This window comes from Ahaetulla prasina, chromosome 1, assembly GCF_028640845.1.
Source record: "Ahaetulla prasina isolate Xishuangbanna chromosome 1, ASM2864084v1, whole genome shotgun sequence".
In the NCBI taxonomy this organism is placed as follows: domain Eukaryota; kingdom Metazoa; phylum Chordata; class Lepidosauria; order Squamata; family Colubridae; genus Ahaetulla; species Ahaetulla prasina.
In genome coordinates, this window is record NC_080539.1 from 142,186,938 (window position 1) to 142,203,161 (window position 16,224).

General features: G+C 41.4%; 1 protein-coding gene across 1 annotated transcript in view; it reads right to left on the reverse strand.

The window, feature by feature from the left end:
• LRRC1 (leucine rich repeat containing 1) overlaps positions 1–14,918 on the reverse strand; it is a 102,056-nt gene extending 87,138 nt beyond the window's left edge. The window contains exon 1 of the mRNA XM_058177058.1: positions 14,041–14,918. Coding sequence (XP_058033041.1) covers positions 14,041–14,199 — 159 coding nt within the window. The 5' untranslated portion in view covers positions 14,200–14,918. The remainder of the gene's footprint in view (positions 1–14,040) is intronic.
• Positions 14,919–16,224: the final 1,306 nt, after the last annotated feature.

Sequence of the window (16,224 nt, forward strand, 5' to 3'; positions counted from 1 at the left end):
GCAAGTTGTTCCACTGATTAATTGTTCTAACTGTCGGGAAATTTCTCCTTAGTTCTAAGTTGCTTCTCTCCTTGATTAGTTTCCCATTGCCTCTTGTCCTACCTTCAGGTGCGTTGGAGAATAGCTTGACTCCCTCTTCTTTGTGGCAGCCCCTGAGATATTGGAACACTGTTATCATGTCTCCCCTAGTCCTTCTTTTTATTAAACTAGAGATACCGAGTTCCTGCAACCGTTCTTCATATGTTTCAGTCTCCAGTCCCCTAATCATCTTTGTTGCTCTTCTCTGCACTCTTTCTAGAGTCTCAACATCTTTTTTACATCGTGGCGACCAAAACTGAATGCAATATTCCAAGTGTGGCCTTACCAAAGTGGTATTAACACTTCACATGATCTTGATTCTATCCCTCTGTTTATGCAGCCGCACAATCAGCGATGGGCATATCTCAGTGCACGCATTTAACTTTTCTGCTACAGAAGCTGTGCCCTTGACTTATGGATGCAAATCAAAGTGCTGGTCATCATGTATAAAGCTGTATGTGACATAGGATCTGGATATTTGCAGGACTGACTATCTCCAATTACATCTTCCCATTAAAAAGTTGCAAAGAGTTCGGCATGCCTTAGATCCCCACTTAAAGAGTGTCCTCTGGGTGAGGCCCAGAAGATATACCTTCTCTGCTACTGCACTTACCTTTTAGAACATTTGATCTGAGATCCACACAGCCCTGACCTTGCCAACTTTCAAAAGAGCCCTGACTGGCTCTTTCATCAGGCAATGTGCCAGGGCATTATATAAACCCATTACTAAATCTATGTGAATTGTTCTTAATGATTGTAGTTCTTCACCCCCACAATGGCACAGATGTGTCTACATTGTATTATTGTGTATATTGTTGTTTTAATCCTTGTAAGCAGCCCAAAGTTTTGCACAAGTGAGTAGCTGGAGAAACTGAAATAATAAGAGTAAACAAACTTAAGGTGCAGACTAGGATTATAAAAACAAAGAAAATTATCCCAGGTTAAACCATAAAATAATAATACAAATATACTTCAAAAGTGAACACAATAATAACACAGAAAGAGTTAAATTTTAATATCACTAGACAACCTGTGCACCATGGGTTTATCATTTCAGAGTTATTTCCTTACCTAACAGAAAAACCAAATGACCACAGGTGGACAAAAAAGCAGTGGGAGCAGAAGCAATTTTCAATTTCTTGCCAGCTTCCCTAACTGAGTTTCCTTGTGGGAAGCTAGCATGAAGTTTCAGGAATATTTTTTCTTTTATTTCATTTTGTCACAACAGTATACACAAACATTGTCATAAAACAACATATCATGAAGAATATATATATATATATATGTATGTATGTATGTATGTATGTATGTATGTATGTATATGTATGTATATAGGTCTTTGGTTATTCGGGTTTTCTCCCGCGTAAAATTGGAAGTGTCTTGGCGACGTTTCGACGAAGTCTCATTCGTCATCTTCAGGCTTCAGCTTCGTGCTTCTGGGAGCAATGTGTGATTGCAGCTGTTTCTTCCTTTTTAACTGCTAGTGGGGGTTTGAACTGAACTCAATCAGTTCAAACCCCCACTAGCAGTTAAAAAGGAAGAAACAGCTGCAATCACACATTGCTCCCAGAAGCACGAAGCTGAAGCCTGAAGATGACGAATGAGACTTCGTCGAAACGTCGCCAAGACACTTCCAATTTTACGCGGGAGAAAACCCGAATAACCAAAGACCTACATACAAACACCCGCGAAAACCTCAGAAAACAAATGTATGTATATGTATATATATGTATGTAAAAAAATATGCATCAGCTATATTAATTTGATATAATGAAGGGAACAATAGGACAGGAACGGTAGGCACTTTTGTGCTCTTATGCACACCCCTTATAGTCCTCTTAGGAATGGGGTGAGGTCAATAGTAGACAGTTTTTGGTTGAAGATTTTGGGATTTTGAGTAGAGACTATGGAGTCAGGTAATGCGTTCTAAGCATTAACAACTCTGTTACAGAAGTCATATTTTCTGCAATCAAGTTTGATTGCAGAAAATATGATTGATATTGGATATCAAATATTGATATTGGATATCAAATATCAAATATCAAAAAATATGATTGATATTTGATATCAAATAAAAATATTTGATTGATCTTCCTTCCTTCCTTCCTTCCTTCCTTCCCTCCTTCCTCCCTCCCTCCCTCCCTCCCTCTCTGTGTAGGGTGCAGAGGAGGGGGAGTAAAAATTGGGGGAGTGTGCATGGGAAGGTATGGACCAGGAAAGGTAAGCTGAGTTCCTTCCTCCCTATTCCATCTTCCCTTCTCTTCCTTTCTCAGCAGGCAGGCAAGTGGCTGTTGGGGAGGGATCAGAGTGAGGAACTGCATAGACCGCAAAATTGCTCTGGGTCCTTCAAACTGAGTATCCTGTGACTGCAATAGCAGCCATTAACACTGAAGCAGATGCAACTTTCCAAAATTTCCTTTCCTCAGAGTCATGGGTTCTGGATTTTGAACACAGTCTGAAAGTTAAGCCATCTGAGGTTCCGTGGTTCAAAAACTGTTGCCCTAAGGTGCATCATTTTGCCCAGTTGAAGGTCATGATTTGGTAATACATAAATTCTGAACACTTAAGCACTTTTAATGAGATCTTACTAGCCACCCTATTTAGCAACAATCATTCCATATCTTTAACAGCAGCATGATCCAGAAGTGTTGTAGTTTGGATGTGGGTATTGGGTAATGTGAGGTAACAGTTCACATGCAGCCTTTGGATGCACATTCTGTGGGTCTCAGAAAACCTCTGACTATGACTTGCTAAAAATGGGGGAGTGGCGTACATTTCTGCCATTTTGTAAAGGGAAAAAAATGCAAGATATAGTAGAAGCCATAAAATGGGCAAATTCACATTTAAAACAAAGGAGGGGGGAACGCGAACTCAAACTATTCTTAGAAAATAGAAATGTGGTGTGGGTGATTAGAGCCCGGTAATTTTTGGAAATGTACCCTCAAAACAGAGGTGAAATCTACTTACCTTCCTTACCGGCTCAGAAGTACACACGCCGCGCATGCGCAAAAGGTAAAAAACACATTACTTCCTGGTTAAAACCAGGAAGTAATGACACCTGTGCAGATTGCTACCGGATTGCCAAACTACTGGCCATGATCATGCAATCCGGTCCGATCCGGGAGCATTTCACTCTGACTCAAAAGGAGAATGTAACTTGAGTGGCAGAAAATACCTGCAAAGACACCTTAGCAATTTGCATTTTGACAAATCACTCTTTGTTGACTGACTATGCCCATGACAATACGGATTTGTGAGCAGGTAGGCTCATCCCGCTCCCCGCCGCCATAGCACATATTTTGTACTTGTGCTCAGATGCCCTAAAGATGTTTTCTGCCTCTATATACAAATTCCTGTAGCTAAAATTTCTTACTATTACCAACTACCTTTGTTGCAGTAGGCTTTAGTTGGTGAACCTCCGGACTTAAGTTTTAAGAACAATAGATCTTCCAAGATGGAACTCACCTCATCCTTGACATTAAAAGAGCAGAAATAAAGCATTCACGATATTGAGGCATATCCCATCTGTCTTGAGACAGATCTTCTGATAAGGTTAGCAAAGTACAAAGTGGAAAGAAGAATGGAACAAAAAGCACCTAACAGAATGAACCCAGCTAATGCCAGCCTCAGTTCTGTTGTCATCAAATTAGTTTCTGCAACTATGCCCACAAAAGCTTTTCAGCATTGTGACCTAAAACTCCCCCAAGAGGCCAATTTTGAATTATTCTTCATCGCTACTGCAAAGTAGAAAAAGGAAGAAGGAAGAAGTCAGCAAAAACAAGGTGCTTATGTTGCAGACACTTCAAAATAACAGCAAGGTCTTCTTTTCATGCAATGAATAATGTATTACAACGATGCTTTTTTTATTATTTTCCTCTGGACAGGGATTTATTTCCTCTCCATTTTATGTAGAATGAGCAGCAAGAACAGGAAAGATTAAAGAACATCTGCTGTGAAAATCTCATCAGATCACAGCAGAGAAAAGCTTTCACTTCCAGCTGCTGCAGTGAAAACCTATAATCAGACATTACTGGATGTTACTGTATCTCAGGCTAATTTAACTGTAAACGGGGGAGCACAGTTCTTTGACTGTGGCTGGAGATGTGTTAAACGAGACATGCTCCACATGACTAGATTTACACAGATAAAGTATCTATCTTGTATTATCGGTAGAAAAAGTTGCCATTGGGTTTGGGGCGTGAGTAATACAGTGTGTATTGCAGCTCAGTGGATTCATTTAACCTTTATATCTGGATTTACTGCCCAATTCTAAATTCCACAGAAGAGATATTTACTGTCTTTCACCCAAACCCCAAACAACTTAAAAACCTTGAGTAAAAAAATGGCAGTGTTCCTTGAATCCCTGCACATATTAGCCATAGGTGCTGGAGAGTAAGGAAATAGCAATCCAGTATATTACCAGGTTTATAATGTTGCAATCCAGCCTGCTACCCTTCCCACTTTTTCATGTTTTTCTACTGGCAAATAACAAAAAAACATCTAGGATAGAAAATGTTGAACAATGTCATTGGACATGAAAGTATATCTTTTAAATAATGTAAATCACATTTAGAAAGTGTGCTGTTTGGTTTTTTTTTTTAAAAATCTGAAAGGTTTTTTTAAACTTCATTTGTAACAGATAAATAGAGAGAGATTCAATGAGAATGCAGTTTCCTAATCATGGTATTTTGTAGGAAGACATGTTTCAAATTATGTCTTCAATAATAAGCCACCAAAACATGCATTAAAATGTAGGATTAAGCAGATGTTTTGCCTTAAGTAGCAAGTAATCATAAAAAATGGGCAATAATGAGTAGTATTTGTCATTAAGCAATTACAGTTAAGCAGAGAGAGACAGTAAAATGTGATAGTTACTGTTGCTATTTTAAAGCCAATTCAATCAAGCTATTCTAAGATCAAACTTGTACAGAATATGAGATCCAAATTACTGCCAAAAAGGGGAAAACAAGAGGCAAGCACTGATTCTTTTTCTATAATACTAAACTCCCTGCTGTTGTTGATAAAAATTTTATTTGAACGTGGTAAACCTGTGTCCCAAGTACAGATTTACCATATAGATGAAACCAGGCCATGGTTTGCCTGTTTTATAAATTAGCATGTTGTATGCATCTATGTCATGATTCATGGCTTAGTGTGTTATAAATATAACCAACGAAGTTTTTAAATAATTTTTAGTTTAACATACTACTTGTTATAAAAGAATAGACTAGACTCACAAGAGATCACACAAGAAAAATGCTGTTCAATTTACACAACCTGCCTATAGATTTATGTTACTGTATTATAACTTCTAGTTATGCTCCTTAACTCATTATCTTAGTATGCCAAAGACTTTCCATGTTATAACAATTTATTGTGGGAAATGCACAAAACAGCTACCATATTTTTCGGACTATAAGATGCACCAGTGCATAAGACGCACCAAGATTTCAAAGAAGTAAGCAAGAAAATAAAAAATTTTGCCCTCCCAGCCCCCAGGAGAACTCTGCAGTCCTCCCAAACCCTATGCACACCTCATTTTTGCAAAAAATAGGGATGTGTTTGCCCTCCCCAGCCCACAGGAGCACTCTGCAGGCCTCCCAAAGCATCTGTGCGCCCTGTTTTTGCAAAAAACGCACCACTTTTTTGCAAAAATAGCAGCATTTTTGCCCTCCCCAGCACTCTGCAGGTGTCCCAAGGCCTCTGTGTGCCCTGTTCTTGTGAAAAACGGGTCCATTTTTTTTCAAAAATGGGATGCACGAGGTGGGGCTTCAGGAGGCCAAAAATGGCTGGATTCAGTGTATAACACATCAATATTTCCACCCTCTTTTGGGGGGGTGGGGAGTGCATCTTATATGCTGAAAAGTACGGTAACTAGTTCAGTACTGTTTCTGAAAGCAGCTTACACCTATTGATGTATTCCTATTGATTGTAGTCTTCCAATATTTGAAAGGCTGTCACAAAGAAGAGAAGGGCAACCTATTCTGTTGATCAGAAAGTTCAGCAGTTTGGGGATTCGAATTCCTAGTATAGGTCTCCTGCGTGAGCAGGGGATTGGACTAGATGACCTCCAAGGTCCCTTCCAACTCTGTTACTGTTACCTGGTAAAGCACCTGAGAACAAGACAAGAAATAATGGATGAAAGTTTATCAACCTAGAATTAAGGAGAAATTTCCTGACAGTGAGAACAATTAATCAATATAATGACTTGTGGGAATTCCAATGTTTTAAAGAACAGCCATTTACACAGAATGATACAGGGTCTCCTGCTTGGGCAGGAGGTTGGACTAGAAGATCTCTAAAGTCCCTTCCAACTCTGTTATTCTGTATTCTATAGTTTGAGAACTACAGTAATAGTAACCACTCTTAAGACACTAGTTTCACATTGAAAAGCTATCATAAAAATTTGAAAATTAATAACAGGACAGCAAAATCCAAAGGTTAATCAAATTTCTGAAGACCTCAATTTCTATCTGGCTTAATATCAGAAGTGCATTCATACTGTTTTGGTAATGTTAGATAAACTACCTATTATTAAACATTTTTTCTCCTTTAAATGACATGTTTCAGGAAAACCTAAAAAATACAAATAATGCATAGTGCCACTGCAGTGTAAAACTCAGTTTTAAACCATGTAGCTATATCAAATGCATTAATTCTCTTTGAGATAACCTAGTTCAAAAATAACAGACTATGGTGGAAAGTTATTGCTAAATGGAATTTATTTTAGGGTGCTGCAATTGAGAAACAGATCTATATTAAAATACAAACATTAAAACAAAATATTTAAGCAGACTTAAATTTGTTAATCGTACAGAAATTCAAAAGTTCCCATGAAAGTTTACTATTTAATCATCACAAAATCTCTTCAGATATAATGTGAGACAAAGACATTAAAAACTCTAAATTAAAATGAGAAAAATTTTTGGGGTGCACTTATTCCCACATGAACACCTGTGGGGGGCATACTAAGTGTGCTTTCCACAGTAACAGCAGCATATTATTTTATCACAATAGTAATAAATGACCTCATGTTTATGAAGGGAGCAAAGCAGGACATGCTAACATCCTGCAAGACGAACAGAAGCCAAAAGGTGATTAATCACCTGTGAAAACATAAAATAACTGGCCAAATTTCCTTTATCACATGAGCATGTTTCCAGGACCTAGAAGTATCTCACAAACTAATTTGGTAGTATTCTGATTTAAACATCACTGATTCACAGAAAAAAACATAATAGGCTGGATTGATACCACCTAAGCCAACCTATGCTTCAAATTGGGCTGTGTTGTGTTCCTAAACTACAGTAGTTCAAAGGCAAAGCAAGCACAATAAGATTATATATATATATAAATATGAACTACTCAGTAATCTCCATGGAAATGTCTATTGCCAAAAAGTGTGTGAGATGAATTGTTGTAAATGTTTCTAGAAGATGTCTGGTGGGGACTAGCTGGTCTGGAATCTTGACCAAAGCTATCAGATCTGTGCTTACAAGCTGGCTGAATATCCAGAAAAAATACAACAGATACTGAGCTCTTTAGAGGAAATTATTTATGTATTACAGTACATAATTAATTATAATACTCTAGTTTCACATAAATAAGGCCTTAGTCATAACTCATAGTACAGTATCTGTAACATATTTTAGTGGCTTGAAATCTTGCCATGTCTTAAACCTGCTGTTCCAGAGAATCTAGATATTTCAAAAGAGACTGCTGAAACAACAAGGCAGCCACTCCATTAATAAAACCTGCTCGGCAAAAGTGCACTCTGCCTTTATTAATTAGAAAATATAAAGATGAAGAAATTGTTAAATAACAAGCATAAGAGCAAATTTCAAGGTGGTATTTAATATTTTAAGTCATTGACCTGCTTTGCATTTCACACTAAGTTATGGTTTAATCCTGTTTTAACAATCCACAGTTGGTTAGATTCATTAAACTGAAACTAAAACTAGATTATAGCTATAATCAGTTGTGTAACTCCAACACAAAGTAGGAGAGCCAAACAAATTAAATTCATATTCAATATCTAAGAAAGGGTTGGAAAAACTTGCCTTCTAAATCAGGGGTGTCAAACTCGTGGCCCACGGGCCACATGCATCACACATTGGCAACCTCTACCCCCATTTTAGCAAAGGGGGAAAAAAGTTGTGAAATGTCAGGTGACGATAATGTGACACCACAAGTTTGACATCCTGTTCTAAATGATCCTGAATTATATATGATCTTTAGGAACTCAGCTAATGGCTGTTGAAGAGGATTGCTACAAGGAATGCTTCAAAAGCTTCTTCTTTTACATTTTTGTAAAACAGTCCATAGGTACTGCACTGTTTCCAAATGCAATACTATAAAACCTCAATTCAAGGGAGATCCCTTGACTTTATGGGTTTTTACTGTACTTCATTAGAAAATGCAAAATTAATGGATTTGGCATGTAACACAAAATTTGCTCTTGGGGACTTGTTATGGTGGGACATCAAAGAGAACTATTACTATATTATTACTAATTTGTTAACAAGGAAAGAATGAATGGGTTCATGATACATAAATAAACAAATAGATGGTTGTTTGTTAAAATTTATTTGCTGCCTATCTCACTGTAGGGCTACTCTAGCAGCTTTCAACAATAAAAAAAGTAGAAATGAACAGAAGTATAAACATAACAAAAGCAAAGTAATGGAGCAACAGAATAAGCAATGAAAAAGAAAACCATGAGAATATAGTGATATGAGAATAAAAGATGGACAGGTGGAGAGTAGAGAGCAAGGGAGGGGGAGGGGGAGGAAGAGTCTGCCATCAATCCAGCAGCCACTTTTGCTGTGGTACTCCCCAACTGGATCCTCAATTGGTCCCTTCTGCCAGGCCAATTGGCAGAGTCAGGTCTTCAGGGTCTTACAGAAGGATAGGAGGTTTTGAGGCAGATCTCACCTTGAAGGGGATGTTACAAAGGGCGGGAACTAACACAGAGAAGGCTCTAATGAATAATGGATGCATTAATGACAACCACCTGCTCTATGCTAGTTTTCAGTTTACACACTGAAGAGGACATAAAAAGATCATACCAGGAAGTCAAGATCAAGAACACAATTTCAAAAGAAATTACTATCCCCAACAGATGCTTAGCTAACTGAACAAATTATTGTTTTACTCCACTAGAATAGAGAAAAGTGTTGGCAGAGGAGATGAAACACAAACTGTGACAAACCAAAATGAAGCTGTAACAGCAACAGTTATCACAGTATGCAAATCCCCTGTGCCGGCGCTTAGAATGTTTTGTGAATACTTTTTAAATGGAATTACACTGATTGGGGGTTTTTTATATATATTTTCCAAATGGATAATGTGTTTGGGTTAAGAGCTGGAATGTGAGTTAGATTCAATTATCTCCACCACTCTGGAATCATTTTCAATTTTTGACAATTTATCATAAATGTCTGCAAGAACAGAATAGCGAACTGGGCAAGGTGACTTTTGATAAGAGAAATAAAAATAAGGAATGTATCACATTCCTAAGGTCAATCAAGCTATTCACTAAAACTGCATTTTATGGTAAGTATAATGAAGAGGAGCTACTGTGCTTTTCCCTTCTGTAAGCGTCCATAAAGGACAAGAATGGTTTATCTTTGCTTTCTGCCTGTTTAGCATTCAGTTCTCAAGTTCAGTCCCAGCTTCATTTCTATGAAGGATGGAGTATTTAAAAAAAACAATCTAGGCTTCACATTAAAGTCTGCTTTATTTATTTTTGTTAAGTTGTCAGCAGAGGTGATACCTACTTGTGTAGATTTCTGCACACATCAGATGCCGCTTATTTCAGATGCCTTTATTATTAGGATTTCAGAAATGTTGGAAGTTTATTTAAATAGATTTTTTTTGGGGGGGAGAGAGAGTTTTCAATATACACACATCTCTACACAAAATCTCACTGCCTCACTTAATATACTTTTTTCTTGCCTCATGAACAACGTATTAATAGAATCCACATCAGAGTTAGCACAAATACACATTTCCAGGCATGGAGTTTTATTCTAATTTGCTATCCAACTGAAAAACACATATCACATGTTCACTTAGACATTTTATCACAGTTGAGTTTCCCGATCATATTTTGCTATTGTAGCTGAAACTCTGCTGTAAGCAAGCAATACTGTATAAATCACATCAATTCAGAATATTGAAAATTAAAGTGCAATGTTTGCACATCCCCCACTCCCATATTGCAAGGAAAAAAAACTTGAGTAAAAATTTGGTAACTATATATTTTAATTGCTAGTTGTCCTCTTACAGAAATAGATCCACAGGATAAATTACCACAAATCACTAAACCCCTGCCAAAGTGCTGTAAAAATAGCAAGGGGAAAAAACCTCAACATCCAACATATTATTTTTGATTTGTCAGTTTTGTTTCTGCTTTTATTCTAGTAAATATGTATCCAGACACCCTCAATGTTTTGATAAAACTAGCCATGTCTAAGTATTTTTTTTTCTAAGTACAATGGTAGCTACATAAAGATAAGGAGGTTTTAGTAGTGCTGATTCAGCATGTGTATCTATATATGACAATGTCTGTGTCATTAGGACAAAATTCCTAATGACACACACTTGCTAAAAGAACAAGTATAGGACTACAATGTAGGGTACCTGTTCTTTAAGTTATATTTAATTTTTGCCGGTTACTATTCAAAAATAGTACAACATCAAAAAGTTGCTGCCTGGACATTGACCAGACAAACATCATTATTCCCCTCATCACTTGATTCGTCTGTTTAGTAGTCAGACCACATTTGAGCTAACATGGTCTGCTTCATAACCGGCTTAATCTAATATAATACTGGCTTTTGTTTTGTTTCTTTGTCAAAATTAAGTTATTGAAATAACTCTAGCACTACCTTACAAAAACTATCTGCTGTCTATAGGCCACAACACTGTGAATACAATACATTAAATCTTCTATTAGAAGAAATAATTTTAAAAATACAACACAAAATTGGAAAGATTCACAATAGTTAAGCTACAATTTCATTTTCAGACCCCTTGTCTAATAAACAGTTCATTTTCACACTTAAGATGGAAATGAATTTATATCATATGCCATTTTTTCCTATAGAAGATAATCTGGATATTCCTGCTTTCACAGATAACTCTTTAGAAAACTGATTTAATGTCATTCTATCAGATGAGCTGTAGCTAAAAGCAATGTTTTTTCACTTTTAATTACATTTAAGATGTGTATTCAATGGGTAGCTTAGGAATCATGCTAAGTCCGAAACACATACACTATATTATTAGCCTACAGCTATGCCCAGGCCAGCAAAATGACAGAAGTACCTAATAGATAATTCAAAAGTTAGGTCTAGTGTTCAGTATTAGCCTAAGGAAATAATACAAATAAACAGGAAAGAAAAAACACAGAGATAGGTCAGCCTTCCCAAACCAATTCTATTTTACTACGGAAGTGAGAAGATGTCTCCTCAATTCCTTGGATTTTTTTTTTCTTAAAGTCCAGGTTTCCATTACCCAAAGTATCCTTGCATTCCCAGGGGTCTGCTACCTTTTTTACTTTGTTCCCAATTTAATCTTTTCACTATTTTTTTAACCAGCTTAAGTAATGTAAAGTTTGCCCCCAAAATTGCAAAATTGTCCCCATAGCCATTTTTGCTCAAGTTTTATTATTTATTTATTTATTAGACTTATATTGCCACCTATTCGCCCATGACTCAAGGCGGCTTACAGAATATTAAAAAACCACATTAAAAACTAAAACGCATAAAAAAATCAAATAAATTAATGTAATAAATCCACCTGTGCTTCCTTTAGTCTTGTCTACGATGCTGAACACTTGTACTTTTCCTTCCCTATATCTGCTGCAGATTTCACCCTAGCCATTAACCATGATATGTGTTGGACTTTAATCCAACTATACCGACAACTTTTCCTTTTCTCATAGAAATCACACTGCAAACTGCTTAGCTCCTAAACAGCTAATCATTCTACCCTGCCACACCAGTTTGCCCAATTTGTGTCAGAGGTTTTAAAAACAGAAATGCAAGACAACGTAGCTGCGCTGGCATTCACTTTTTAAATTTCTATAAAGAACACGGGAAGTAACTATAAAAATGAAGGCCATTAGCTGTGGGAGGAAGCAGGCTTGAGGTCATAAAGAATGTTTTGTGGCCACATCTAAAGACCAGCTTAAGAACTATGGAATAATTAGCGAAGCACCACCTCACTGTACATGCTACACTGCTCACACATCCAAAGCAGGATTTGATACTCATCTCCCCACAAAATGCTGTCTGAGCTGCTATATATGGAAAATACAAACTATGGGATCTGCGCATTTAAAACATGACATAGCCCCTCCACCAAGCCTCCTGGAGTGGGTGCCCCACTCAAATCCAAATAAAGCATTAGAAAGGAATATAAATAGTGTTTGCTATGTCCCATGCATAAAATAATAGTTTACACGCCCATTTTCCTCTCCATATATGATCAAAGTATTCAATGAAAAAGAATGCACATATATATATAATTTCATTGGTCTGTGCATTCTTTTTCCTTGAATACTTTGATCGTGTATATATATGTATATATATATATATATATATCCATCCATGGCAGGACTACATTTGGCTGACATCCTGACCCAGCAGTCACTGGAGTAGACAAACCCATAAATACCCTGATTCCCTTTGTCCATAAGACACTGAATGGACACCACTGAATCCGTTTGGTCTCCAGTGGTTCAGGCACCAGGCTAGAAAATGAGAGTTTATGAGTTCAAGTGTTGCTTTAGCCAGGAAATCCAGCTGGGTGACTTTGGGCAAGTCACTCTATCTCAGCCCAACCCACCTCACAGGGTTGTTGTTGTGGGGCAACCAGGAGGAGGAAGATGTGTTGGATATGTTCAGCACCTTGAGTGGTAGGAAAGTAGGGATAGGAAGGAAGGAAGGAAGGAAGGAAGAGATAGATTTCCGTGGGAATCGTCCAAAACAGCCTCCTTCCCTTTCACAGATACTCCGAGAAGAGAGGCCTCCGGAACAACTCAGGTGCACCGCACTCGAGGCCCGACCCCACGTACCCTCCTCCCCTATAGGAGCCCTGCTGCACAAGCTGTTTTGAGGCTGGCCAGGGCTCCGAAGCCTCACGGTTTTCCCAAGGCAAAGCAGGCTGCCAAAGTCAGGGAAATCTCCGTTCTTACAAGCCCCGAAGACTCGGGGACGTTGTCAGGAAGACTGGCGCCAAAACAGACTTTTCCCTACCGCTCACCCACCTCAAATACTCCACACACACACACACACGCACGGACTCGCTTCTGCCAAGTGGTCGAGTGAACGGAGTGGGGGGGACGGGGTTGCTGTGGAGCTGATCGAAGTTTCTACGTCAGACAAGAGCGCGTGTCTCCGGAGGGTTAGGATAGAGCTCGAAGGGCGACTTAAAGGCACGGGGCTCCCTAAACCAGGGGTCTCCAACTTTGGCAACTTTAAGCCTGGAGGACTTCAACTCCCAGAATCCCCCAGCCAGCTATGCTGGCTGGGGGATTCTGGGAGTTGAAGTCCTCCAGGCTTAAAGTTGCCAAAGTTGGAGACCCCTGCCCTAAACGCTAAAAGAAAAAGAAAAAAGGGGGGGAGGGGGGTAAACAGCCTGAGGAGAGAGGCAGAGGCGGAAAAATGCTCCAGGGTGGTCGGCTTCATCCCACCACACCCCACCACACCCCACCACACCCCGGAACAAAACTTCTCAAGAGGCCCCGAGGAAGCTTCGGTTGCCAGGGTCGCACTCGCCCCTGGCACGAAGCAGCAGCCCGTGTAGGGCTGCCTCCTTCCCAGTTGAGAAAGGCGGCTGAGCGGCGGCCACCGGCGACCTCGCGGGGGAAAGTTCGCCTTTCTTCCCCTCTCCACTCAGCTCCCCCTCCCTCCCTCCCTTCCCTCCCCCCCCCCCACAATCCTCCTCCCTCACCTTAGGCAGCTCTCGCAGCTGGTTGGCGTCCAGCAGGAGTTCCTCTAAGCTGCGGCTGTAGCGGTAGATTTCCTCCGGCACGGCGGCCAGCGAGCAGTGGCGCTTATCGATCATCTCCACATGACGGTTGCACCGCCACAGCGGGATGCAATGAAACATAGCGGCGGCGGCGGCGGCGGCTAAGCGGCGGCGGTGGCAGAGCAACAACGCCCGCCCGCTCGCCCGCCTCCCTCCGCCTGCCAGACACCCGCCGAAGCCGCGCAGGGCAGGGGTGGCGCGCGCGCCGCCGGGTCCTTCGGCTGCCCCCGCCTGTCCGCGTCTCTCTCCTCCTCTTCGTCTGAAGGGCGCGTTCCGCAGCCTCCCGAGCGTCTGCCCTGGGAGACCCACGGGGCGAAGGGGGTGGCTGGCCGAGCCCGCCCCTTAGCAACCTCGCCGACGCCGGGGCTCCGAAGCCGTCTCCCCACGGCCGCCCTTTCCTCCGCCTCGTCCTCGCAACTCGTCCCCGAGAGGCAGAAGGAAGCAGCAACAGCGGCGGCTTCTGAAATCGATCCGGAGAGGACGGGCGGCTGAGGAAGCACTTTCTCCCCTTTCAGCGCCTGGTGCTGCCGCCGAAAGAGCCCAAGCGGCAATTGTTCCGGGGAAAGAAAAAAAAAAGAAGACAAGGGGCTGAAGAAATCTTCCTCCGGTTGCTTCTTACAGGGAGCTGCTGGTTGCACCGGCCGCAGCGCGAAGTCGCAAGTCCCGTGCTGGCTTCCGAAGACGCTGGGCTGGCGGCTGGCTGGAGCTGAAGCACCTTTGGGAAGGGTGTTTTTTTTTCCCTCCCATTCCAGTGCCTGACCCGGAACAGCCGCTCTCCCTCCTCCTCGTCCTCGTCCTCCTCCTGCGTACTCGCTCGCTCCCTTTCTCTTCCCAAGCTGACATCATCAGCGCCTGGGCCCGCCCCTTCTTTCCTCGCTCCGATGCTGGTATTTGACCCCAGGTCGGGTGACACCGGCGGCGGCGACGGAGGAGGGCGCCTTCTTGCCACTCTTCGCGGCTGGGAACTTCGGATGAAATCGGGCCGGGAGCGGGCGAGGGGCGACGGAGGGGAAGTCTTTTCTAAAAAGTTTCGCCTTTGTTAGAAACGCGGCCGTCGGGCACGCCGTCTCCCCCGCGCGCTACTTTTGCAAAACGCAAGTTTTCGGAAAGCCGAGTTTTTTTTCTCTGCCGAGATGCAGCGCGCGGTCTTTCGCATCTTTTAACTCGGAAAGAAGTTTTGGGGCGTAAGATGAAGGTCGCCACCCTCGATTCTTCCAAAGGATCGAGCGGACCCCTTCTTTTCTCTAAGAGTTCTGTAGTCGAAGGTTATATGCAGGGATGAAATCCAATTTTGTTTTTACTACCGGTTCTGTGGGCCTGGCTTGGTAGGTATGGCAGGGCAAAGATACTGCAAAATCTCCATTCCCTCTTTACTCCAGGGGAAGGATACTGCAAAATCCCCATTCCCTCCCCCAGTTGCGCCCCTTCCTTGACCGGGACGCCTTACGCACGGTCACTCACGCCCTCGTCACTTCCCGCCTGGACTATTGCAATGCTCTCTACATGGGGCTCCCCTTGAAGAGCACCCGGAGGCTCCAGTTAGTCCAGAATGCGGCCGCGCGGGTGATAGAGGGAGCACCGCATTGCTCCCATATAACACCTATCCTGCGCGGTCTACACTGGCTACCGGTAGCCTTCCGGGTGCAATTCAAGGTTTTGGTTACCATCTTTAAAGCGCTCCATGGCTTAGGACCGGGATACCTTCGAGACCGCCTTCTGCCACCGATTGCCTCCCAACGACCCATGCGCTCCCACAGAGTGGGCCTCCTCAGGGTGCCGTCGACTAAACAATGTAGGTTGGCGACCCCCAGGGGAAGGGCCTTCTCTGTGATGGCACCAGCCCTGTGGAACGAGCTTCCTCCGGGATTACGACAACTCCCCGACCTCCGGACCTTCAGACGTGAACTGAAGACTTTATTATTTCAGCGCGCTGGACTAGCCTAAGAATAAAATGTTTTAACTAAATTTTATGGGTTTTTAATGGGTTTTTACCGTTTTAGTGATTTGGCTATGATAATATTTAGTTTTAATTGGGTTTTTAATGCTTATTTATTATATTGTTTTTAATATGCCTGTGAACCGCCCTGAGTCCTACGGGAGATGGTG